Source organism: Sesamum indicum, linkage group LG8, assembly GCF_000512975.1.
Source record: "Sesamum indicum cultivar Zhongzhi No. 13 linkage group LG8, S_indicum_v1.0, whole genome shotgun sequence".
In the NCBI taxonomy this organism is placed as follows: domain Eukaryota; kingdom Viridiplantae; phylum Streptophyta; class Magnoliopsida; order Lamiales; family Pedaliaceae; genus Sesamum; species Sesamum indicum.
In genome coordinates, this window is record NC_026152.1 from 6999754 (window position 1) to 7026193 (window position 26440).

The window sequence follows — 26440 nt, forward strand, 5'->3', positions numbered from 1 at the left end:
CGTACTCATAATTGAACTTTAATTTCAATCTCTACCTTGTAAGCAAAAAATTAGGAATAACACTTTCATATTTCATTCACTTGCACTCTTTATTTCCTAGTATTTTATTTCATCACTCTCTACCCTAACTACATCTAAGCATCATTTCTGGCTTGCATCATATGTAATGGCTATTTCACAATTAGATAATAAATATACCAAAATGAAAATAAATAAAATATAATCAATATATTCTGTCTTTATATGAAGTATCTGACTTTTATTTTTTACATTTTAGTATTATACCTGATAATAATATTTCAATAATTTATTATTCTCTATTCACTTTATTTATCAATATTTATAAGATAACTCGTTACATAATAATTAATTCTATTAAAAATCAAAACGCATTGCAACCATAGAGAAGTTGAATTTGCATGCCACATTTTGAAAATTTCTAATCCAAAATTGAAACTATTGAATCTAAATTTAAGTTTTGCAATCAAATTTTAATATCCCAATTAAATTATAAAAAGTATTTTTGACAATGAATTTATATAGCTTAGGACTTGAATATTAATATATAAGTTATTTGATGATGAGTTTTTCAATATATATATTATAAAATAAAGCTAGCAGAAAGAATAAAACTAGAAATAAAAATATAATAATCTTAATAATCAAATAAGAAAATGAAAGTTAATTGGTTCAAATAAAGATAAAATATATCGTTAGGAGTTTATGCAATTTTTGTATAATTTTTTATTTTTTATTTTAATATCTAAGGGTAAAATGGACATTACATAAAAGATAATATCAAAATTAAATTAAAAAATAATAAATTTGGTACCAAAGTGATATTAATATTGAAATTCGAGTACTAATTAAGTCATGTATAATTATTCAGGTACCAAAGTGATATTAATGACGAAATTCGTGTACTAATTGAATCGTTTATCTTAGGTACCAAAATGACATTAATGAGAAAATTCGGAGACCAAAATAAATTTTACTAAAAAAAGTTCAAAATAATTGAAATAAAGATAGGTTCTTTTATACACAATAAACAGTCATTTTATTTAAATTCAACTAAAAAATGGGTCAAAATATGCTATAAAACTCTTATTTGGACTCGTATTATATCTTTTCATTTGTTTCTAATGGGGTAAGGGTTTCGCTCAGGATTATGAATACAGAAGAGGGGTATTTTGTCTATTTTCCTAACACATGGGTTTTCTTTAACATTTTTGCTATAATAAAGAGGCAAAAATAGAATTTAACAAAAAATGTGATTTATTGGTGAGACAGCTAAGAATCGACATTATGCCAAACTCAAATATCTAAAAAGAACAAAAAGAGCAATTAAAAAAAAAAAAAAAACATTGAAGCTCTACTATTTAAGTTGCGTTTGCATTTGACTCTTGAACTCTACAAGAAACCCTCAAAGCCCACTTCACCTACTACTCTGCTTTTCTCTCTTGTCCGCGTACTTTTCATTCAGTTGCAGGCGGAGATTTTCTTCGAATTTGCATCCCCTTCAATTCAAGAGTCCCTTTTTTCTATTTCATCTTGGAGGTGAAAGAGCAAAGGAAAACACCGAAAGAGAAAAGACATGGCATTCGAGAAGATCAAGGTGGCCAACCCCATCGTTGAGATGGACGGTTAGATTCAGATCTCCTTATGTTTTTGTTGATCTGTTTAATCGAGAACGTTTTATGGTTGAATATATGCTTGCATGGATCTGGGTTTTTCTTGATTTTTACTGGTTTGCTGGTTTTTTTTTTTTTTTTCCGGTTGTGTGTGTGTGACTGATTGGAGTGTAGATCATATTTCTATGCAAGTTTAGCTTCTCAAATGGATAGCTGGTATATAGGAGAAGAAATCATTAATAAAGATCTAAACTTTATAGTTCTGACGTGAGTATCTCCGTATCTTTCTTGATTTTTGTGAGTTAAAGCTTGGGGCCCATGTTGTTTTTTTGCTAGATATTTCGAGTCTCAGTGTTTGATCTATTCTATGCATAAACTTTTTGAGTACACTTTGTGTTTGACTTCATTCTTGAATGTCTGATTTGAAGTTAACTTTACATGACACGATTACTGCTTTGATCTTATTCTTATACAATTATTTGATTTCTCAAGATCTCTGCATTTTTCAGGAGATGAGATGACAAGGGTCATCTGGAAATTTATTAAAGACAAGGTAATATTTCAGCTTAATCTTTATCTGTTTCCCACTAAATCCGCTAGTATGAATGCGAAACTGTTCTTTGTTTGTTGATTGCAGTTGATTTTCCCTTTCTTGGAGTTGGATATAAAGTACTTTGATCTTGGCCTTCCTCACCGTGATGCCACAGATGATAAAGTTACCATTGAGAGTGCAGAAGCTACTCTCAAGTACGTGATATTAAGTAAAGTTGATGCAACTTCTTGCCCCACATGGGGTTGCAATTCATAGTTTCTTTTCTACTTACAAGTCTGTATGTGTTTAAATTTTCAGGTACAATGTGGCCATTAAGTGTGCAACAATCACTCCAGGTAGGCAGGCTTGGAATCATCGTTTGCAACTTTTTCTGCATATGCCTAAAATATAGTTAACCATGGAATGGACTAGAGTATCAAGATACACATTTCAATATTTGCAGATGAAGCTCGTGTGAAGGAGTTCAACTTGAAGAGTATGTGGAAGAGTCCAAATGGTACTATTAGGAATATTTTGAATGGTAAGTGAAGTTGGCACATCGATTTTTCTACTAGTGAAACAATGTTTGTTGGAGATTTCCAATTGCTTTGGTCCTTTACAATTGGCTTCCCGTGCAGGTACGGTTTTCAGAGAACCAATTCTCTGCAAGAATGTTCCTCGTCTTGTCCCTGGTACTACTCATGTACTTCAATTCTTTTTGACCTTTTCTTTAGTTCAAAATTGTTGCTAATTTATTTCTGGCTACCTTAGGATGGACAAAGCCCATTTGCATTGGAAGACATGCTTTTGGAGACCAATACCGAGCAACTGACACTGTAATTAAAGGAGCTGGAAAGCTCAAACTGGTCTTTGGTACGACTTTCTGCTATCCATTTTAGTTGTATCTCATGTGACGTCCATATTGTTTTTCCTTGTTATGCGTTGGGAAGCAACATTTTGTTCCATCTTTCTTTGCTTTTTTTACATGTTGAGGAGTTAACTGAATGATGTCCAAATTGTATGCAGTGCCAGAAGGGAAGAATGAGCCAACGGAAATGGAGGTCTATAATTTTACTGGTGCAGGTGGTGTTGCTTTGTCAATGTACAACACCGATGAGGTTTGCTGTGCCACATTCTGTTGGAGTTTTGTTAGGAATTCTGTATTTGGTGATTGACTTGTGCTTTATAATGCAACATTCTGTTACAGTCCATTCGTGCATTCGCTGATGCTTCAATGAACACTGCTTACCAGAAAAAGTGGCCATTGTACCTTAGCACAAAGAATACAATTCTCAAGAAGTATGATGGGAGGTAAGTATCCAGTAAAGTAGAGCTCTGTTCCATCTCATGGGCTTGTCAACTCATCCTGCGTATCTTCCTACTCTGTAGCCTGTTTGTCCATCTCTTCCTGCAGGGAATGCTAGTGATATACTTTTTCCTGTCATTTTCTGTTGTCTATATTTTTTATAGATTGTCTTCACTATTTTAACATCTGAATTATTTTTCTTTATCTCAAATAAGATTTAAGGACATATTTCAAGAAGTTTACGAAGCGAACTGGAAATCAAAGTTTGAGGAAGCAGGAATATGGTGAGCTTCTCTGCTTAATCTTGGCTATATAATTCTTTAATCGATTACATTGTTCGAGATGTATAATTGTATATGTTAATTGTTGCAATTGTATAATATGGAACTTTTAGGTATGAGCACCGTCTCATTGACGATATGGTTGCATATGCTCTGAAGAGTGAAGGAGGTTATGTATGGGCCTGCAAGAACTATGATGGAGATGTACAGAGTGATTTCTTAGCACAAGGTATGGAAAGCAATCCTTCAAATCTAAGCTTCCCTAATTTCGAGATTTGTGCAATGATACTGCAGAATGCGACTGAAGTGGCTACCATAAGTATTTCTCATGCTTTTCACTTTTGGGTATTCATTTTAACTTCAATTTTCATTACAATTTTACAGGGTTTGGTTCTCTTGGGCTGATGACCTCTGTTTTGGTATGTTTGCGTCACTTCTACGGATATTTACTTCTAAGTCTCCCTGGTTTCTTTCCTCATCCTTTTGTCTCATGATGTGTTTTATGTTTAGTCAAGTTTTCCTTTTGTTGCGCCTGTAATTACGTCTGTCAACTACTCGGCCGCAGCATCTATGTCAATAACAGAAATGTGCTGGCTTAGTATCATTGTCAGTTTTGATTCTGATGGATATTGAGTTGGTTTGATAACATTTTAGGTGTGCCCTGATGGTAAGACAATTGAGGCTGAAGCAGCCCATGGAACTGTTACGCGCCACTACAGGGTTCACCAAAAAGGAGGGGAAACCAGTACTAACAGCATTGCCTCAATCTTTGCTTGGACTCGTGGTCTTGCCCACCGGTAACGGAATTTATTTTTTAAGTAGTTATTCCGCACGAAGTTACTTGTTATATTCCTGCCCGCACAATTTAAACCTCTCCGTGAGGTATCACTGCAAAAATTACAAAAGATGATGAGCAAGCAAATCTTGTAGGGCCAAGTTGGACGGCAATGCCAAGCTCTTGGAGTTCACTGAGAAATTAGAAGCAGCTTGTATTGGTGTTGTGGAAGCTGGAAAGATGACCAAGGATCTTGCCCTCATCATCCATGGATCGAAGTAACTAACCATCAAACACTTCTCATCCAATAATCTCGTTGCACATCCATTTTAAAGCCAGAAAGTTATGTTGTTTTATTTAATCAAATTGCATGCTTTTTTCAATGGTGTAGGCTAACCAGAGACCAATATCTGAACACCGAAGAGTTCATTGACGCGGTCGCTGCTGAACTCACAGCCAGACTTTCTTCTTGAGTGTAATTTGTATGTGCATACTTGTGGAATTTGATACTCTGCTAACCAGTCACTCAAACCACGTATTCATCTTTTTTTTTTTTTTCTTTTTCCTTTTTTGCTCATTTGTTTGTAGGTCTGCATTGCTTTGGAAGACATTTTCTCGGCACTGCTCAGAATTCACCGAAACAATATATGTTCACTGCTTGGGGTTTATTGTTGGGAAATCATTCCTGTCAAAAACTACTAATTTCAAATAATTCATCTACCTTTTTATATGCTGCAGTTCTCATGGTTTTCTCGTTGCATTTGGTTTTAATTGTTCAATTGAACTCAATGTATTGCAAAGACATAGGAGGGGTTGTTACAGCATATACATGTCCGTCAATGGAGGATACACTTTATCTAAAATTCCTTTTTGCATCCGTCCCCCTTTCTTACCACCATTTCTGAGAGCCGAGCAAGCCCATTATTTTGCAACTGCTATTTCATAATATCCAGGTCTAGTTTCCGATTTTTCTTTGATGGTTCTTATTTAATGGTCCAACCCCTTCGATGGGTTCATCTGAGCATCAGATTGTAGGACCATCTGTCTTTTTCTTGAATTTGTCTGTCCACAGAGGATTTGTTTCTGTTATTTTCTTGATATGACATGATCTTTTCTGGAACTTGGATTGGATGTCTGTTCAGTTAGATGTAAGGACCACCAACAATGGGTTTGGATGATGCCTATTCAGTTAGTTGTAAGGACAGGTGAGTGGTTCATTATGTAACATTGGTGAGTATAAGTCGCTTTCTCTGAGCGCAGGATTCTCAAAAAATGATCTTAGGGCGTCCCAGGGGACATCAATGATTCAAACGTAGACTAACTTATAGGTGGTCTCATGTTCGAACTTGGGTTATACATGTGTGTTGGGTGCGTGAGTGTAAAAACAAAAAAAAAAGAAAATAGAAAGAAAGGCCATGTTTACTTTAACCTGTAACTAGTTTGGGTGATTTTAATAGGGAAAAAGTTTTTTTAGTTTATTAACTTGATTCTCGTTTGATTTTGGTCCACTAACTACGATAATTATCAAATTTTGTACAATATGAAAAATGTTTCAATTAGGCATTTGGGTGGTTGATTTGTCCATTTTTGGCTGGAAACTTGTACATGTCAAAAAATTTGGGGATTTTTTATATGACGTGTCCTTGAAACCTGACGTGGCAGATGAAATGAACTTATTTGTTTTCAGTAAATATAATTTTTAGTTCACTCGTTTTATTTTGGTGTAATTTTAGTCCACTAATTTTGTCCTAGTGCAATTTTTGTCCAGTATTCGGTTTTATATAACTTGTATTCAAATGCAGAAAATGCACAATTATTTTGGTAGAACCTGCCTACTAAGATAAAACACCAATAATCAAAAGGCACACTAAATTCACATTAAAAGGCATACTCATTCAATTAAACCCTTCAGTTTTCATCCACCAAAATAGAGCCAAAACTAAGGCATTTTGTACAGTTTTGCCCCACCAAAATACATACATTCAACAATTAGTTTAAAAAAAAAGTGTCCAACAGTAAGTAAAAAAAGTGTTCAGTTTTGTTCAGTTTCTGGTTGTACTTTTATCCCCTTGCCTTTTCTTCTAACCTATTGATACAATAATTTGTTAATTCATGTACAATTCAAAACAACAAAAGATAAAACAGTTCATACCTGCATTTTTTGTGGTTGTTCACCTGGCACATGTCCTTGTAGAAAAACATAAAACCAGTCACTTTTAAAAGGGGGAAGTAACAGTTGCATTGATAAGCAAAACAGGTCATACACTTCTTGTTCTAGTCTGCAATTGCACTTCAGGTTCGTGCACAATTCCTTTTCCTTATGTTGAAACCTATTACACAAAAACAGTCATTGTTAGTTATAGGAATTCATTGAGAACATCAAAATGAAAATACACTTCAAGATGTACCTGTGGCACTTGGATGCTGGCATCTGGTATAGTGGTTGCATTTGTACTTCGATACCCCCTGGCATTGTGTCCTTGTGCTCCATACTTACCACATTTGACAGTGGTCTGTTCCCTCTTGATTGTGGATGATCCTTCCCTCATGATTGGTTTCAGGCCTTCTTTTCCTCCTTTTAGGAACAATCATCAGCTTCAAGTCTTGTAGCTTTTGGAGACCTATCATCTCTCTTGACAGGTTTTGGTGGGAATGGTGGGTTCAAATCTTTTTCCATTCATTTCTTCCATTAATTGGGATGATTGCATGTTGATAAGTCTTCAAGTAAGTTTCAACCCTGTAACACTGGTGCGTGTATCTTTCTATTTTCCATCCATTACAAAACATTGCACACACAACATGCTTACATGATATGCCACTCAAATCCCATTTTCTACACCCACAAGTCTGATTCTCTAAGTCAACACTATATTGATTGCCATCAAAGCAAGAATTTGATAAATGCTTCTCATTAAATTTTATTGGAATACAATCTCCAAGCTTCTCAAATATTATTGTCTATTATTTTTTGAATTTTAGGACACGTTATCTTTTTCTATTTCTTCTTTGCCTATCGCTGCTCTAGTTGGAGTCTTTTTATCAAGTATTCCATCAACCGCTCAAGCATGGACAAGATTGGCTTTCTCTTGCTTCACGTATGTTGCTGTTGAAACATTCACAAGCATTGTTCAAGAGAATATCACATCTAGGGTGAGTAGGAAAATGTGATCTTGACAACACTTTTGGAGGCTTGTCACTAAACCAAGCAAATGCCCCCTCATTCAAATCTTTTAATTCTTGCATTCTCTTATTAAATTGATTAAATGTTATTTCTCTTGTAGCCTTCCAAAATCCATTCTTGAATGCCAACCCTCTAAACCCAAAAGTCTTAAAGTTGGAATGCAATTGCCTAACACAAAACCTGTGCTCTGAATTAGGAAACAGTTCTTGCAATGCAATGCACCTACAAGTCCCTTTTGTTTATCTGACATGAATATCCAAGTAGAGTCTAAAAGAACCGATATGGGCGGGGAACGCGATGGAAGCGTAAAATAAAAAAATAAAAAAGGTTCAAAGGGGTGTTCCCTTTGAAATTTTCGGATGTTCAGTGTTTTTCAAAAGCATCATAACAAATATCTAAGCATGCTAGACATTGGCTAAAGGATAAAACAAAACCATAGAAATACAACATGAAACTTTGCCTTTTGTTTCTTTAGATGAGTAGTAACGTGCGTTGTTTTCCTTTTCGTTCCTCTTCGTTCACTAGGATCCAAATTAGAATTCCTTCAATTTTTCCAGACCACACTATGGAATAGATATAGCTATTTTTCTATTACTAAATAGAACAAAAAACAAGAAGAAAAACGACTCCAAACAAACACTATTGATTAGTGTTTTTGGATTGTTTTATGTTCTAAATTGAATCAAATTCAATATAGAACAAAAGGAGAATATTGTGAGAGAGAAATTAGAGGTAAATTTCATGGCTTATTGGTTAGGCTATAGGATATGTGTATAGTGTACATTACATACAATTGAATTCAAAATTCAATAACTACCAAGTTTGCCTCCAAGACAATCTATACACACACACACGCATATAACCTTCAACCATGATGAAATAACCACTCCATTATATTCATCATGGTGAAGAGTTTCAACTCCTTCTTAACATGCTCCAACCTCCCCCAAATGGGCTTGGACTTCAAATATGCACCGAGTTTGATTTAATCAAATTAAATCAAGCCCAACCAAAGTCTAGTGGACAATAATTAATTAAATTAATTTTAGCCCAACTATGTCTAAAGATTCATTTAATCCAATTAAGTCTAAAGATTCATTTAATCCAACTAGGTCTAAAGATTCATTTAATTTAATCAATGAATTAAGCCAACCCTAATAAATTAATCTAATTAATTTAAAGATGTTAAGCCAAAAAATTAGTTAATCCAATTAATGAATTCTTGAGCCATCAGTCAAATAGATTATTAAATAAATGATCCAATGTTTTATATATTCTCCTTGAATTAATTTAATCCAATTAAATTAATTCATTTCTTCTTGAATTAATTTCAAATTAATTCCATCAATTCCGTAGTGATTTGTGTATGACTTTGTAGATTCACCCTCTGCTAGTCCCGGGCATTGTGTTCAACATAAATAATTAATTAAATCTAATTAACCATTAATCGAAAACGCCAATCACCATGGGTGACTGTCTAGCAACGATTCATGATACTAGAGAATATGTGAATGATGACATGAATATTTAGGCTCTCGAGTTTCATACAGGTATGATCCTTCCGTCAACCATCTCCCGACCTTAGTGTAAGGCATGAAATTGGGCGTCGGTTCCCATCTTGGACCAGACAACTATGATCAATACTTCAGATGCGTTAACTCTATTGATCGACAAAGAAAACCATTTCTTATTCGACCAATCGCTATGGCCATAGACTTCGAGACTCTAAACCATCTCAGAGCCCATAGGAGATATAACCATTATATACTGATAGGGGACAAATTCTATCTTGAAATCCACCGTCTTCATTGCATAATCTGACTACACTGGACAAGGTTTATAACGACTACATCCAAGACACAATCATCTCTTGCTAGATCCAAGATGTAGTCATCATATGCATGCGACTGCCATGATTCATCAAGTCCAAAAACTAAATTTGTATTATCGGAGCTGAGAATTCAGGTGATGCCGACCAAGCCTCCAAGGCTTCTATATGACGATTCCAACGAGTTAGTTCAATCAGTTAACAACCTTGTCAACTACTCCACTAAAATTGCATAAACATCGCATGTCTGTTGTCAATGAAACACGACACTCATCAAATGAATGCAATTTTAGTGCAAATCTCAATAGGACTCTTGATGCCCCGTCTCGAGGTCCTCGACTTGAAACGTTTCAAATCTAATCTTCAAAAGTTCGTTTCGTGGCCACCATCCAATGCGCAACCTTACTACATAGGTTGTACAATTTGGTTTGTGGGTTTTGTTATGATGTTAAGCCTATAAACATAATCAGTGAGCACAACAAATACAATTGTCAGATAATGAATATGATAATAAAACAATCCAAAAGCACTAAACAATAATATTTTGTTTGGAGTTATTTTTCTTCTTATTCTTCATTCTATCTAGCAATAGAAAAAGAACTATACCTTTTTTATTTTGTGGTGAGGACAACTTAGAGGAATTCTAGTTTGAATTCTCAAGTGAACGGAACGGGAGAACATAAAGGGAACAACGCACGTTGTTACTTTTCTCATGAAACAAAAAGGTCAAGTCTCATGTTATGTTTGTAACTTTTTGTTTCATCCTCTAACCACTTGTCTAGCATGTTTATATATTTATTATTATGCTTTTGACTAACGCCGAACGCCCGGGAATTTCAAACGGAGCACCCCTTTGAACCGGTTTTAAAATTTTCTTATTTCATGCTTCCATCGCATTCCTGGGCCATACCAATTCTTTCAGCCTCAGGAAGAGACCTATCCAAAACATAGGCCTGGTTCTCAAAATCTAGGGACAAGATTTCGCAGTGTAGTTTGTTCCATTAAATTTATTAGCCTTAAGAATTGAAGTGAGTGAATTCTTAGACATCTACATCAAATACAAACAGAAAGTTAGTGAATTATTGTAATATTAAATATCAAGTTTAAGACTTGGTCTTCAATCATTAACTCGTTCCACTCTTTCTTCGAAAAGCCCACCACTCTCAAGTGGGGTTTTTGGGAAATTATTTCCTAGTGGGCTTGGAGTCCACAAACCCAATTCTCCATGCCCTGCTTTTACGATTCACATGAAAAAAGGCTTTGTTGGAGGTAATCTATATTATTCTCATCTAATGAGATCCCCAAGTTATTTTTCCTCGCATCTTCACATAATCCCGAGGACTCCAACCCATCAACCAAACAAATATCTCAACTGCCGCCCCCCACGACTCGTGAGACAGGAAAACAGGAGTATATTCCAATCGTTCACAACAATAGTGTAGCTTTCTTCCATTCCAAACGTACCACGACTCGTGATACCACAAATGGGTGAAAGTAGCATCCATACGACATTGTTGTGGATCGAAGGCTTGGTTTAAATCAAACTATTTGAATTTTAATCCATGATGAGCTTAATATTTAACTTGGACCATCCAAATGAGTGTTAAGTTTGTTGTAAGATGCATTCCAAATACAAACATACTCCACATGCAATAACAAGCCTAGCATGCCCCTGTTGGATGATCACAAGCCCAATCCTAAAGGACCCATTGAGCTCCCAGTGAGTCTATGTTCAATCTTGGGTGTGGCCTAATTATTACAAAATAGTAACCCATTATCATTCTAATGGGCCTTCATCTTTGTTCTTTCGTCGTGAGCTCTGTCAAATAGCCTAGGCCTTCATCTCCTTGGAAGCTTACATTTATTCAAAATAAATGAAACTTCACATTCCTAACTATACTCATTACAACTGAAATTGAAAATCCCAATCAAAAGTTGGGGGAGTACAAAAAGAGGGAGAAAGCAAGCCTTTTCAAGGCTAAAAACGAAAAAAGGAATTAAAACAAAGAGGTACACATGCCTCACCCAACATAAAATTAAACCATGCATTCGGCCAATGGACTTTGTGATTATCCCCATTGTCTATCCAATAAATAATAATTAACACATTTATATTAAATATAAACATCTTTATTAAAGAAATAAATACAATCCATGTATTTAACAATAGATATCCAATATCAAATATTAAAAACATAATTAATGCAGAAATAACATACTAATAATGTAATTAAAAAATGGATATCAACCATATATCCAATATACAATTTTTCTTTTGTTTGTTTGGAACCATTTTCAAATTAATTTACGGTGCAATTTAATTTTAAAAAAAAATCCAATAACTAAAATTTAAATTAGCCAAAATAATAATTTCAAAAAAGTTATAGGAATCAGAAAAATTCAAGTTTTGGAAAAAACAGCACAAAACGACCCAGTCTGCTGCCGGTCGCGCATCCTGAGGCTAATGACCGGCCGGCAGGGCAGCAACGGCCGTACTGCTCTGTTTTTTAATTTTTTTTGGAATTTCTATAATAAAAACTGATATAAAACCATGCATTTACAGAAAATTCAATTTTAAAAAATGCATAGATATACATAATTTAAAAGCAAAATTAATACATATTTCCTAAACACATAACCATGCTTTAAAAGTCGTAAAACATGCTATCAAAAGCAAATTAAACATGTTGTTCGTGTTCAACACATAATAACATGGTAATTCTAAAGCCACAACACCGAACCGGGCTCTGATACCGTTGAAAAAATCAGTATGGCCCAAGAATAAGGCAAAAGTGTGAAATAAAAAAATTAGAAAATTAAAATGATTCAAAGGGATGTTCCTTTTGAAATTTTTGGGCTTTAGGCGTTTCTCAAAAGCATAATAATAAATATATAAACATAATAATAAATATATAAGCATACTAGACATATGGCTAAAGGATGAAACAAAGCATAGAAATACAACATGAAACTTTACTTTTGTTTCTTTAAATGAACAACAATGTGCGTTGTTTCCCTTTTCATTCCTCTTCCATTACCTTAGAACCCCTCTAATTTGTCCACATCACACTATAAAATAGATATAGTTATTTTCTATTGCTAGATAGAACAAAGAAAAAGAAGAAAAACAACTCCAAACAAACACTACTGATTAGTGCTTTTGGATTGTTTTATGTTCTAACTTGAAAAAAATTCAATATAGAACAAAAAGGAGAATATTTTGAGAGAGAAATTAGAGAAAAATTTCGTGGCTTAATGGTTAGGCTATAGGATATGTGTGTAGTTTGTATATTACATATAACTGAATTCAAAATTCAATAATTACCAAGTTTGCCTCCAACGCAACCTATACAAACACATGCATATAACCTTCAACCATCATGAAATAACCGTTCCATCATGTTCATCATGGTGAGGAGTTTTAACTCCTTCTTAACTTTCTCCAACCTCCCTCCAATGGGCTTGGACTTCCAGTATTCACCGAGCTTGATTTCATCAAATTAAGTCAAGCCTAACCAAAGTTCATTGGACAATAATCAATGAAATCAATTTTAGGCTAACTAAGTCCAAAGATTCATTTAATTCAATTAAATAAATCTAAGCCCAAATACTAATTAATTGATCTAATTAATTAATTAAGCCAAACCTAATAAATCAATCCAGTTAATTTAAAGGTGTTAAGCTAAAAAATTAATAAATCCAATTAATGAATTCTTGAGCCATCCATCAAATGGATTATTAAATGAATGATCCAATCATTTATTTATTCTCCTTGAATTAATTTAATTCAATTAAATTAATTCATTTCTTCTCGAAGTAATTTCACCAATTCCATAGTGATTTGTGTGTGACTTTTTAGATTCACCCTAAGCTAGTCTTGGGCATTGTGTCCAACATAAATGATTAATTAAATTAAATTTAATTAATTATTTTCAATTAAGCATTAATCGAAAACGCCTATCACCATGGGTAGCCGTCTAGCAACAGTTCATGATACTAGAGAATATGTGAATATTAACATGAAGATTTAGGCTCTCGAGTTTCATATAGGTATGGTCCTTCCATCGACCATCTTCCAGCCTTAGTCTAAGGTATGAAATTGGGTATCGATTTCCATCCTAGACCAGGCAACTATACTGAATACTTGAGATGCTTAACTCTATTGATCCATAACTTATTCGACCAATCACTATGACCATAGCCTTAGAGAGTCTAAACCATCTCAGAGCGCATAGGAGATATATCCGTCATATACTGATAAAGGACGGATTCTATCTTGAAATGCACCGTCCTCACCGCATACTTTGACTATATTGGACAAGGCTTATACGACCACATTGAAGAAACAATCATCTCTTGCCAAATCTAAGATATAGCCATCATATGTAAGCGACTGCCATGATTCCTCAAGTCCAAGGACTAATCCTGTATTATTGGAGGCGGAAATTCAAGTTATACCGATCAAGCCTCCAAGGCTTCCATATGATGATTCCCGCGAGTTAGTTCAACTTAAAAACTTTGTCAACTAATCCACTAAAATTGCATAGACATCCCATGTCTGTCGCTGATGAAACACGACACTCATCCAATGAATGCAATACTTAGTTGAAGTCTCTATAGGATTCTCGATGACCAGTCTCGAGGTCCTCAACTTGAAACATTTCAGACAAACCCTCAAAAGTTGGTTTTATAGCTGTCATCCAATGTGCAGCCCAAGAAAACACCGTTCAATGTAAATAATAAGCACAACAAACGCATAGTGCCACAAATGAATGCTTACTACATGCATTAAGATAATATCACATTTATAAAGATTGCTAAATGATTCCCAAAACTGCCAATCTAATTAGCTTTCTGACCACATATTCTAACAGAGTCATCTTGAATCATCAAATCCTTTTTCACAAGAGTTGAAAACAGTCATATGTTTCCCTGTTTTCTATCATAACCATATGATAGCAAATTAGGAAGAAAATATTGTTAGGGTCAATCCCAACAGTACATCAATAGCGCTGCCCCATGTGGCCCCTTCAAATGCGCACATCTACACATATAACAGGTCTACACCCAGACAAAAAGTTCATTTCCAGTGCATATAAATACACATAAAATCTGTCAAACTTATTTTTGCCTTCAGTGCCCAATATGACTGTCAATCTAGGATTACTTCTTTTGATTTCTTCTTCATAATCCCACAATAGTTTATACTGTTCATTAGGTGCCATCAATCACAAGCAAAGCAAGTTTCTTGGCCGTAGAAGCTTGATATCTTGAAATATAACACCTTGTATCTTCAATTGCATCAACTCTAAACACTGTAACCCCTCTTTTAGGATCAGTTTTTAACTTGTGAAGACATTTCTTTGACAACCATTTTGAACTCATATTTCTCAGTTTAAAAGAGATATTACATGTGTGATTAGGAACAAAATCCCTAATCTGAAAGGTACATTCACCTTTCACCCGACAAGCATGTATTCTCCATTTGCATTCTTTATCAAACCACTTAGCATGAACTTATTTTCTGTCATTGTTTGTAAACTTGATGTTTCTTTTGGTTTGGATTGTAGTTCTGAATTCATCTTTAGTACTAAATATCAGCCTTAACTCAAACTGTACTGATAGGAAAAGTCACTCTGGTTGGTTCATCTGCATCTGAACCCTTATTTGAATTTAATTCATCATCACTCCAAACCAAATTCTCATCTGTAGACCAGCCCTCTCCATTAGTATCTGATACCCTACCCTCTTCTAAGTCTGTATCTTCAACCCTGTCCTTCCCCATTTATTTATCATTTTTCACAATATTTTCAACTAGATCATCTCCCTAAAATTCCCAGTCATCATCAACCCTCTCTCCCTCTTCATCTTTTTCTTCATCCATCTTATATTCATATTCACCATCACTATCACCAAAATTTTCACCAACTGAAGATGACTCATAATCATTCACGCCACCCTGTAACCCTCATTTTCTTCACCCTCTTTAGCTACCACTTGCCCATTTATGTACATATCTACCTCCACATGATTCACTAATTTGTCAAACATATCCTGTAAAGTTGAATTTGAAGTGATACTTTTGAAGACATTTTCATCTTTAATGACATAGTTCTTTTCCCCACTAAATTAGTGAATCAAAAGAAGGGTAAAATTATCACTTCAAATTAGTTCATATCCTGTAAAACATAATTGCTAAGTTCATTCAAGCCCCTAAGTCCAACAAACTTATACTCCACATATCAACTTATAGGTATACCCCCCACATTGTCTGATTCTGTGAAATTACCCCCATAATGAATACCCATAGTTATAAACCTACTTTTTTTTAGCTAGAAATAAGAAAGAAAAACAGAGGATGTGTCAACTCAAGGAAAAAAATAGAACATGAACAGAATAAAACAATGAAACCACATGAATTACACAATAAAGCAACAGAACATAAGAATAGAATAAAGAAGCATAACAAAGCACATAAAATACACAAAAACATGAGACCATAATAAAATAAGTACAGCAAAAAAAAAGCACAAATAAGCACAAAAAATACACAAAACATAACATCAGAATAAGAAAAGCACCATATAGCACAAAAAAATACTTCAGGGATCACATGTTCTCATTTTTCCAACAGAAATCAAATAAAAAATACAAGTGACAAGAAACCGAGGGAGGGACCACTACTTTTACTTACATGAAAACAAGATTACAGTACAAAGCCATAGTTTTTTTCTTTCCATGTTTGGGTCCATCAAGAACATTATTTAAGATTTAAGTACGAAGCCATACTTTTACTCAAAACAAAACAAGATTATATTTCATTCTTTTGATGTACTAAATTAGAGAAAACTAACCGTATTCTGGGGGTGGGTCGCCGTTCAACTTTGGGTCTCTCATGACGACCATGGCTGCACCTCAAACCAAGCTTGTTATCGCCTCTTTTACTGTAGCAGTTCGCAATCGTATTGGGGGTGGGAGAAATTAGGACACAAACATTCGGGGGTAGTGGGAATGGGGAAGTCATTTCTGAAGAAGGGGGGATTTGGCTGAAGAAGAGGCATGTGACCTGTGTATGCCTCTTTTTCCCCTCCAATACCTACCACGTCGGATGCCAAGTATGTTTCTTAGCCACGTCAGATTAATGACATATCCATTTTGCCGGACAAATAAGGAATTAAATGACACGTCATCAATTTTCGTTAAATTGATCGAAAAATTGCAACAGAAATTCTAAATTGGACCTAATTGAAGCGTTTTTTGAAGTTAATATACAAAATGTGATAATTATCATAATTAGTGGATCAAAATTGAACGAAAACCGAGTTAATGGACTAATTTTTTTTCCATTTTAATGTCTAGCATTCGTCTATGATTATAAGGACAGTTGGCCCACTATTATGTGATTTTTTTTGTTGTCCATTTTGTCCTCAATTGTTTATTAAAAAAATGGGTTAATAGCAAAATACCCCCTTGTGTTATTGATAAAGAGCAAATTACCCCCCTGTGTTAAAAAAAAACGCAAAATACCCCCCTGTCAATTAAATATTATAGCACACTGCCTCCCTACATGAATTAAACGTTGGTGAGAAGGGTAAAAGATGAAAATACCCCTCATTATATTTGAAAATGCTGACTGTTAGTCAAACTTAGGGTTTTATTTTGTTTCTGGCGAGAGAAAAAGAGAGACGACACAGGCGACTGAGAGAAGACGAAATCCACTCAAATCCACCACTGTCGGCGGCGAAATCCACTCAAATGTTGTTGCCCGCGGCTGCAACATCATTTTTTGCTATTTCGAGCTCTGGTTTTCGCTATTTGGAGCTCCGATTTCCGCCGGCGAACTGTTTCCCTTTCCCTTTATCCCCCGCCAAACGCCGTCGCTCGCAACTGCGACACCGAACAAGGTTAGTATCGATCTTATTTTTTATTTCCGCTTCTTCTTCTCTTAACCCATTATTTTGCTTTTAACCCATTACATAATTATTTTGTTTTCTATTCTGCTTTTAACCCATCAAATGCTTTATTTGAGATAGATATCCAAAGTATCTCTAGGAAGTTGCATTGATACTAGTAATAGAATGTTTGGAGGAAGTACTCCTGAATTGCTTCTGATAAGCTTCTTAAAGTGAGGTCCTCGAAATATTATCGGCTTATCGCTCATGACTACATTAGTAGAAAATCTAACTTTGTACTCAAAAAGTTCACTTGAGTGGTCTGTAAATTAGAACGTTTAACATTCTCTTCTTTCTTTTAATAAATGAAATTCAGTCTCGAAGTACCTTTTTTGTATAGTAAACAATCCTGGATGGTTTCACCTTTAGCCCTATTTTGTTCTTTTGTTTACTCTGAGAGAACCGAACTTCATTTGATGAATATGTCTAGACCCATAAACCAGAGGTGCTTTACTTTTCCTGACATTTTCCATTGGCAATGCTTGCACTTGCATATTTGGTATTTATATTTTTGAATTATTTATTATGTTTGTGTAATTTCATTTGGGGAGTGGTGTGGCAACTCCAGCCTAGTAGATCATGTATGTCTGTTGGCTCCTGACGAAAGATTTCTGTTTGTTTCCATGACATGACATAGCTAAGGAATTGCAGTAGCTGCTAATGGGTTTGTTTACATGGAAATAAAATTATGTACTTCAGTGAGGGCTTTGAACTCCTAGATTTGGCAAACTACCTGTTCCTCACTTCATCTTTCTTACAATTTTCTGTGGCTAATCCATATGAATCGAGATTCTTATACAAATTTGGTATCGTTACCAAACAAAAAATCTTCTTTTTTTGTCTGCTGTTCAAGATTTAATACAACAAATTTACCAAATTTTCTTTTGTGTGTAGTGACTGATCGAATGAGGTAAGTAGTCCAATCTATATTATAACAATTGATTTTTACTTAGTATACTTTGTTATTCATCATACACAGCTTTATGGTATTCCTAGGAGTACATTAGAGAGAATATGAATAGATTATGGAGTTTGAGCCAAGGCACAAAATGGCTATCTCTTGATGTTGAGATGTGGTCTAACTATGCTAGCATCATTAATGGTTTATTGCAATTAATTAATGAGCTTGTTATTTCAGACAGTACCATTTGAATCTCAGGAATTGGATCAAATCTTGTTATATTGACATCTGAATTTATATCCAATCAATAGGTCAGTAGTATAGGAGGCTTTTTGTGAGGGGAAAAGCTGACAAAGCATCTAATTTGGAAGCAGTTAAGGTAGGCCTTTCTATCTATACTGCTTTTATTCTTATGTGCATGAAAAACACCCTGTGTCAGGGTTTTGCTTCTTGCTGAAGCATTATTGATTGTTTTTCTTGGTTGGGAAGTTACTGTGTTTTTACTGTTATGTGTATTTGTACCCCTTGTGTTATGGTTTTGCTTCTTGCTGAAGCATTATTTTTTTATGGTTTATTTTATTTATGTGCAGATGTTTCGAACACATGATATAAATTTTTGGTGGGGTGAAAAATTTGTAAAACATCCTAAACTTAGTTATATAAGAGGGCATAAGAAAGTATTTGAGAAATTGGATTTGGATTATTTGGGTTTATATGAATTAGGAGAAATGTATGAACAGTGTGGGGGGGAAAAGTCGGTGCTTAAATTTTATTATAAAGATCCCACTCTACCATTAGAATGGGGCATAAGATAAATTAAAGAAGACTGCCTTGATATTTGTTTGGTTGACCTACAAAATTGTCATAAAAACTTGGATGTTCCAGTAAATATTTATGTAGAGGAAGAGGATGTTGAACCTATTCTAGTCGTAGATAGTCAAGGTAATCCAGTTGAAAAGGAGCAGGAAGAAGAAATTAGATACTTGTTAGATGGAATAGATTTTGATGAATTGGATGGGGATGAGAATGAGAGTGAGGGTGATGGGAGAAAGGACTGTGAGGGGCACGGGGTGGGGGGTTGAGTGTGAGGGGCAGAGTATAGAGAGTTAGGGATTGGATGGGGTTGAGTTTGAGAGTGTTGACTGTGAGGGGCAGGGGGCTGTGGCATTGGGCGATGATGTTCCAATAACTGAAAATGAATCAAATCCATCTGAAAATGAACCAAATTTCACTGATGTTCCAATAACTGAAAATGTTGAAATTCCAGTTCAAAACAATTATGAAAATATGACTGAAAAGGAAAAAAGAAAGATGTATGAAAGATTTTTGAATGAGTTCTCATCGGAATTTGACGACTCATCTGATGAGGGTTATGTGCAAGGTAGTGAGGGGAGTGATAGTGAGGCCCCTAGTGTGGTTTTAGAAGATATTGAATGTGAATCTGATGATGACATCTTTCTGTCAAAAAATCCAACAAAAAAAGACTTGATGAAAAAATTGAAAAGAGTGATACATGACAAAAATAGAAAAAAATTGCCTGAAAGAGTTGAAACTGAAGTTGGAGAAAATGAATGGGCTAGTGATGATGTAAATGAGGACGATTTGGTTAGCTTAGAAGGTAGTGATGATAATGAAAATGAAAAGCACCCTGTTTTTAAAGAATCTGATTCAATGAAAAATGTAAATCTGATAGTCGGGATGAAATTCCAAAATGCTGCACAGATTAGGGTGGCTCTGAGGGATTGGTGCATACGGAATGGGGTAGATATTGAATTTTTAAAAAATGAAGCTGCAAGAGTGACTGCAAAATGTAAAGTGGAGGGTTGTGAATGGAGGATCCATGCCTCACCAATACAAGGTGGACCTACATTTCAAATTAAAACAATGAAGGACAAGCATACATGTGCAAGAATATATGAAAATAGGCTTGCTAGTGCATCTTATCTTGCAAAAAGAATTGAAAATGCAATAAGAGATAATCCAACAATTCCTATTCAACAACTGAAAAATAATATTTGATCAAAATGCAATGTGGATGTGAGTAAATTTAAGGTGATGAGAGCAAAAAAAGAAGCTTTACAAAGCATTAAGGGGGATGATGCAAAGCAATACGAATTGTTGTGGGATACTGTGAAACTGTCAGAAATTGTAATCCAGGGTCTAAGCTCATACTTAAAAAACTGGAAAATTCTGATCCCCCAATTTTTGATAGAATGTATTTCAATCTGCATGATTTAAAGAAGGGGTTTATGGAAGGGTGTAGACCAATCATAGGTCTTGATGGTTGTTTCTTAAAAACTATTTATGGGGGTCAACTGCTTGTCGCTGTGGGAAGGGATGGAAATGATAATATATTCCCAATTGCGATGGCTGTAACACAAGTAGAAAACAGGGACACTTGGGGTTGGTTTGTGAGTGAACTTTTGGATGAAATAGGGGGTTTGGGCACCACAAAATACTCTTTTATTTCTGATAGACAAAAAGGTCTTGTTGAGGCCTTAAAGGATTTGGTGCCAGATGCTGAACATAGATTTTGTTTGAGACACATGTATGAAAATTTCAAAGTGAAATTCAAATCTGTTGAACTGAAAGAATACTTTTGGAAGACAGCCTCAACTGCAAACATAAGGGAATTTGAGGGTTTTATGAAAAAAATTGAAGAACTTGATCCAAAAATAAAAGTTGATGTGGAAACAACTTCTGAATAGCTAAGAAAGATAAATCCACAACATTGGGCAAGATCACATTTTCCAATTCATAGCAAATGTGATAGTTTGGTGAATAACTTGTGTGAAAGCTTTAATAATTACATACTTGATGCAAGGGACAAACCAATTATAAGTATGTTTGCATGGATTAGAATAAAATTGATGTCTAGGTTGCAATTGAAAAGAGAGGGAATGGAGAAGTATGGAGGATCAATTTGCCCTAATATCCTAAAAAAGATAAACAAGCAACAACATGTTGCAAGAAGTTGTTTCATTAGGTGGTGTGGTGGGGGAGAGTATGACCACTTCTTGAACAAGTATGTGGTTGACTTAGAGAAGAAAACATGCAGTTGTGGCATGTTTCAATTGACAGGATACCCATGTTGTCATGCTTATTCAGCAATTATTTCAAAAAGGGCTACAATAGATGATTATGTGGATGATTTTTATAAGAAGACAGTTTACCTCAAAGTGTATAATGACATGATAAATGCTGTTCCTGGAGCACAAGATTACATAAAAACTAGTTTTCAGCCCTTTAAACCTCCTAAGATTAAAAAGAAAAGGGCCAGACCTAAGAAACTGAGGAGAAAGGGCCCTAATGAGCTGCAGTCAAACACATCAACGCAAAAAGGATTGACGCATACCTGCAGTAAATGCCTTCAAATAGGCCACAACAAGGGCAGCTGCAAGAATGAAATACATCCAAAGTCGAAATTTTTCAAGGTTTGTGTCAGTTTTTTAATATGTCATATAATAATTTTTATTTGTTATGTAACAAAATTAATTTTTTTGCAGGCAAATATTGTTGTTCCAGAAGAAATCCAATATGGATCTCAAGCACCCCCCCCCCCCCCCCCCCCCCCACCCCAGACACCACCAACATTAAGTTAGGAGCAACCAAGTAAAAAGGTAACATCAAGCATGCTCAATGAATTATGCTCTTTCTGTTTTGTCCCTTCATCTTTTTTTTAAACTCAGTTTTTATCACAATTTGCAGGCTACATCAAAAGGAAAAAGAAAAAGCAGCAATGTAGTACAACCACCTGCACCTGCACCAGACTTTGCAACCCAGTTATGTTTTTCTTTATTAAAATACTTTTAAACCAACCCAACTGCAGCTGCAAGAATGAAATACATCGAAAGTCGAAGTTTTTCAAGGTTTGTGTCAGTTTTTTAATATGTCATATAATCTGTTATGTAACAAAATTAATTTTTTTGCAGGCAAATGTTGCTGTTCAAGAAGAAATCCCACATGGATCTCAAGCCTCCCCCCCCCTTTAAGTCAGGAGCAACAAAGTAAAAAAAAAGGTAGCATCAAGCATGTTCAATGAATTATGCTCTTTTTGTTTTATCCCTTCATCGTTTTTTTCAAACTAATTTCTGATCACAATTTCCAGGCTACATCAAAAGAAAAGAGAAAAAACAACAATGTAGTACAACCACTTGCACCTGCACCAGACTTTGCAACCCAGGTATGTTTTTCTTTATTAAAATACTTTCAAACTAACCCAGCTGCAGCAAATATTTTCTAAATTCAAATTTAATGCAGCAGCAGGTAGGCTATCAAGGCCCTAGAAATGCATCCTTGTTGGGGAATGATACTCCAACAACTTCTTCAATACCTGCAACTAGGAGATACAACAAGATGCCAACTATTTCACAAGTTTTGGACAAGATGAAAGAGAGAGAAAAGAGAAGACAACAAGAGTAGTTTAGACTGCATGTTCATCTTGTAAATGGCCTTTATTTTTTTTTGGGTAAACGGCCTCCTTTTGTAAATGTGAAAAAAACTATCTATAATATGACACTCAATTCCTTTTGTAATGTGGCAGTAAAAAAAATATCAAGTTTCAATCCTTTCTAATGGAATTCAATTTTATGTTTTTGTCAATCTTGTTTAGTGTTGGTGTTTATTTTTTCTGTACATTTTCAACTTCTATTTCTGAAATTTAAGCATGAGGAATCCAGCCACAAAAATGCCAAAAAGTTAAAATACAGTATGAGGTAGATGACCTTGAAATTTTCTCTGCTTTTAGAGAAAAAAACGTGAGAAACAAGTGGAAGAAGGAGAAATTGCAATAACATATGAGCAAGTTGCTGCACTTTTATTTGGGAAAAATACAGGGGGTAATTTGCTCGTTACACTAACACAGGGGGGTATTTTGCACTTAATCTCTTTCGTTTGATGAAAGAAGGGCAAAATTGTCAAAACAAAAATAGAAATATAGCCCCCAGTCGCAATATTGGCTCGTGCGCCACACCTTCCACTCGCAAGGGTCTAATTGCTCCAATAAAATTTTTACAGGGAGGTAATTTGGTATTTTTTATATCACAGGGGGGTATCATACACATTGTCCATATCACAGGGGGGTGCGCTGCATTTTTCCCTTAAAAAAACCATCATGCCCATAAATGTTTCTTATTTTACCACCTAACATGTCAGTACATTTATTGCTTTCAAAAAACCTTTTTTCCTAATTTTCTTCTTCAACTAGTTTTCTTCTCCAACTAGTTTCCTTCTCCCTCATTTGGTCATTGTAACTAGCAAGATGAAGCTGCTGAAGCTACTGCATTTCACAGGAACAGAGCCTGATGAGGAAGACAACTGCACAGCAAGTCGCACTGCCCAAAGTGTGTTCAATAAACACTGGAGCGTTTTTAAGAAAAGCACAATTCTTTTAGTAATAAGTCGCAGTACGTTTTTATTAATGATAACACGTTATCTCCTGTTCTCAAACACATCTTGTAAAGTTGCTTCTTTAAAAAGAAAGGAGGGAAAAGTAGTTACAGATAGTTGTATATATTCCCTTCTTCCAAATGCTGTAACAAAACAATTAATATTGAATAAATCCAACTGCTATTGCTTCAAGAACTCGTTAATGGAGTTTTTCTATTTCTTCACATATCTTTCTACAAATTTTACATGGTATCAGAGCCATCATTGATGGTCTCCGATCCTTGCCTTAGCAATTATTCGCTTCCCTTTCAACACAAATCAAATTGCCAGAAATTTGTAAATATCAAGAAATGGTAGATGATCAAGAAGTGTTCAGACTTCAAGCCAGTGACCATCCAGGACAGAGCTTTGTGACTACCTTATTGGATGGTTCAAATTATCTCTCTTGGAGGAGGTAAATCAAAATCGCTTTGGGGGCCAAAATGAAGCTATGCTTCATTAATGGAGATGGTGCAAAACCCGCAGAAAACAGTAAAGAAATGGAACAATGGTTGAGATAAGATTACATCTCACGAAACATTGTTGAGAGTTTCCTATACACAAATAGTGCTAGGGAACTTTGGATAGAACTGGAAAATCGTTTTGGCCAAAGTAATGGCCCTATGATATATAAATTGAAAAGAGAGATAGTATCCTTGACACAAGGTTCAATGACAATTTTTGCATATTTCTCAAGGCTCAAGAAAATCTGGGATGAACTTTCTTACATTTCGTACACTTCACTGTGCACCTGTGGAGCTTCTAAAGATGCTGCAGATAGCAAACTGACAGATCAGTTGATGGAATTTCTGGTTGGTTTAAATGAGGAATATGATCATGTGCGGAGTCAAATACTGATGATGGATCCGTTGCCTAATGTGAGCAACGCCTACTCCATGATCCTAAGGATCGAGAAGCAAAGGGAGATCAATTCAGGCAATGCAAACATCATACCAAACATGGCTGTGCAAGTTTTTAAGAAACCAGACACTCAAAGGAATTTCCAGAAAAAGAAAACATTTATAGATAAAGAAATCAAATCTGTAAACATTGTGGTAATTTAGGACATTTGAAGGATGTCTGTTTTGAAATACATGGGTACCCGAAATGGTATAAAACGTTGATGGATCAAAGGAAGAAATCAGAACCTGTTAACAACAAATTTGCAGCAACTGCTCAATCTAAGGAGATAGGCCACAATGTTGTAGATGGGAGATCAATGAGTGAGATCATAAGTTCTGAAGTACAGAAATATTTGGCAGGATTAGAGTTACAAACTTCAAATTCAATCAATATGGGCAACCTTGAGTTTTCAGGTAAAATCACAAACAACTCCACCTCAGATTACTGTGATTCTTCTACCTGGATTTTGGATAGTGGTGCAACGGCCCACATGTGCAATAATCTTTCATTATTCCAAGAGCCTAATTTCAATATTTCTAACACATACATACACCTAGCTGATGCTCCAGACATCCTATAAGATGCTATGGAAATATAACACTCTCAAATAAAATCTGTGTTCAAAATGTTCTATATGTGCCAGACTTAAAGTTTAACCTATTGTCTGTTAGTAGAATATGTAATTCATCATACATTAGATTTAAATTTTCAAAAACTTGTTGTGTTATGCAGGACCACAAGACTAAATAAGTGGTTGGAGTAGCAAGCATGTTAGGAAAATTGTATGTTCTCAGTAGACAATCCTTTGAGAAGAACTATATAGAAGCTATGTTGAAAGCCAGCTAAGATGTGCCCTTAGTATTCCATGTACCTCATCAGAAATATGGAACAAAAGATTACGACATGTTTCGTATAATGTATTGAAGAATGCCGGATTAGTTAAAGACTGTAAACAAGAACCTACATTGTGTGAAATCTGTCCTAAAGCAAAACAACAAAGATTACCTTTCTCTGTTAGTAAAACACTGTCTTCAGGTTGTTTTGATTTGTTGCATGTGGACATTTGGGGACCATGTAATGAAAAATCTTTGTCAAAATGTTCTTATATGCTAACCATAGTTGATGATCATAGAAGAACTACTTGGACCTTTTTGATGAAATTTAAATCACAAACTGTTTATCTACTGATAAACTTTCATAAAATAACACTGACACAGTTTGATAAAAGAATCAAGGCCATAAGAAGTGATAATGGATCAGAATTTATGAGTCAACAATGCAAAAATTTTTTTAAGAAAGAAGGATTAATACATCAAACTACATGTGTATACACCCCCAACAAAATGGTGTCGTTGAAAGAAAACACAAACATTTACTTCAAGTAGCTAGATTCCTAATGTTTCAATCAAATTTGCCTAGAATATTTTGGAGTGATGCCATCCTTACAACAACCTATATAATAAATAGAGTGCCATCACTTGTATTAAACTTGAAAACACCTTATGAAATTTTACACAACAAACCTGTTAATTATGATTGCTTTAAGACTTTTGGATGTTTGTGTTTTGCTACTGATAAACTACCTAATAAATCTAAATTTGACACTAGAGCCTTTAAATGCATCTTCGTATGATATGCCTTAAATCAAAAGGGATACAAACTCTATGACTTAGAAAAGAGAATGATAATTGTTTCAATAGATGTCACATTTCATGAAAATATG

At 34.9% G+C, this 26440-nt stretch overlaps 2 protein-coding genes across 2 annotated transcripts; one reads left to right on the forward strand and one right to left on the reverse strand.

The window, feature by feature from the left end:
* On the forward strand, positions 1398-5349 carry LOC105167815 (isocitrate dehydrogenase [NADP]). The gene is made up of 16 exons (XM_011087630.2): positions 1398-1643; positions 2141-2184; positions 2269-2378; positions 2482-2519; positions 2627-2704; positions 2802-2855; positions 2935-3036; positions 3190-3281; positions 3371-3474; positions 3685-3753; positions 3864-3979; positions 4135-4169; positions 4405-4547; positions 4681-4803; positions 4917-5007; positions 5114-5349. The coding sequence occupies exons 1-15, from the start codon at positions 1595-1597 to the stop codon at positions 4996-4998; spliced, it is 1239 nt and encodes a 412-aa protein (XP_011085932.1). The 5' UTR covers positions 1398-1594; the 3' UTR covers positions 4999-5007; positions 5114-5349.
* LOC105167816 lies at positions 5409-8347 on the reverse strand. Its single transcript, XM_011087631.2, has 3 exons — positions 6934-8347; positions 6678-6855; positions 5409-6611 (listed from the first exon to the last, which is right to left on the reverse strand). Exons 1-3 carry the CDS (start codon positions 7014-7016, stop codon positions 6558-6560), a joined length of 315 nt encoding a protein of 104 aa, XP_011085933.1. The 5' UTR covers positions 7017-8347; the 3' UTR covers positions 5409-6557.